Source organism: Bison bison, unplaced genomic scaffold (genome assembly GCF_000754665.1).
Source record: "Bison bison bison isolate TAMUID 2011002044 unplaced genomic scaffold, Bison_UMD1.0 scf7180017858437, whole genome shotgun sequence".
Taxonomy (NCBI): domain Eukaryota; kingdom Metazoa; phylum Chordata; class Mammalia; order Artiodactyla; family Bovidae; genus Bison; species Bison bison.
In genome coordinates, this window is record NW_011489009.1 from 17,830 (window position 1) to 19,118 (window position 1,289).

The window sequence follows — 1,289 nt, forward strand, 5'->3', positions numbered from 1 at the left end:
GTTAACAATAATACTTACTATGTTGGCATTCCATGTAGTCTAAACTATGCCATAAATACAATAACAAATCTTTAAGTATTTAAGTCAGGGACAGTCTCCCTTTGTATAGTCTCATGCCACTCCAAATTATTTTCCATAGTATTGGATGGAATTATGTTTTCATAAAATCTTTCAGTCTAATCTACGTCTCAAAAGGATGAATTAAAAACAAAATATCAAATCTAACATTTCAAAATCTTTTGAGGAAAAAATACCAATATCAAACAGAATATCAATGATAAATCATCCCTTATCCATAAAGAATTGAATAAAAAAATATCCATATAGAAATGCATCAAGAAAACAGAGGTGAAACGTAACCAACCACAAATGTCTTACTCTTCCACTAACCTCAGTTCAAAGTCAAATTCTACTTATTCCAAATTTACAGCATAGTGATTACAGTAGAACATTAACAGTTGTCAAGTGCTGAGAAATTAGTTCTTCTGTACTAGAATGTCAGAAGTACACTTTTACTTTACATTTTACTACTAAAAGCTTTAATAATAAATTTTTTGAGAAAACTCCAAATTTATTCTACTATCAGAGGTTCACTCTATGATGGTGATATTTCACTTCAGCTAATTACTGATTTTAACACTGGACCAATCATCCTAACTATATTCATTTCACTCAAAATAAACAAATATCATCTATATATAGAGAGAAGACACCATCATCATGAAATTAGAATCTTACAGAATATTACATTACCTGTCTGTGAGAGGTTGGGAGGGCATTCTTTTACTCAATGATGGAAGATCCAGAGAATCTGGTTTCTTATCCATTCTGCAACACGCTTGGATATTTAAGTATTTAAATATGTGTACTTTACCTTTTAAACATATCTGTCAATAAATAATAGAGTAAGATTATAGTTCCAAATATATAAAGTCATTTACTAATTTATTAATAAATTTTAATAACTTCAAATTACTCTGAGATATAACAATCATGATACTTTACATATTTAAATACTTTGTACTTCTGACACTAGGTGAAAAAAATCTGACAGAACTGACAATAACTAAAACTATTGTAGTCTCTGTTCTTATTATAAAAAACTAAGTTAATTTTTCTGTATTTCCCTGAACTATTTTGTTAAAAGCACAATGTACAAACCACTAAGCAATATAAAGTTTATAATTCATAAAAGTTGCCTTCACTAGAAAAAATGCTGCTGCTGCTAAGTCACTTCAGTCGTGTCTGACTCTGTGCAACCCCATAGACAGCAGCCCACCAGGCTCCTC

At 29.9% G+C, this 1,289-nt stretch overlaps 1 protein-coding gene across 1 annotated transcript in view; it reads right to left on the reverse strand.

The window, feature by feature from the left end:
* Positions 1-885, reverse strand: part of LOC105005443 (leucine-rich repeat and calponin homology domain-containing protein 2-like) — a gene marked incomplete at its 3' end in the record, with an annotated part of 8,117 nt that extends 7,232 nt beyond the window's left edge. The window contains exon 1 of the mRNA XM_010863439.1: positions 754-885. Within this exon, the coding sequence (XP_010861741.1) occupies positions 754-827 (74 nt within the window). The remainder of the gene's footprint in view (positions 1-753) is intronic.
* Between the last annotated feature and the right edge of the window lie 404 nt (positions 886-1,289).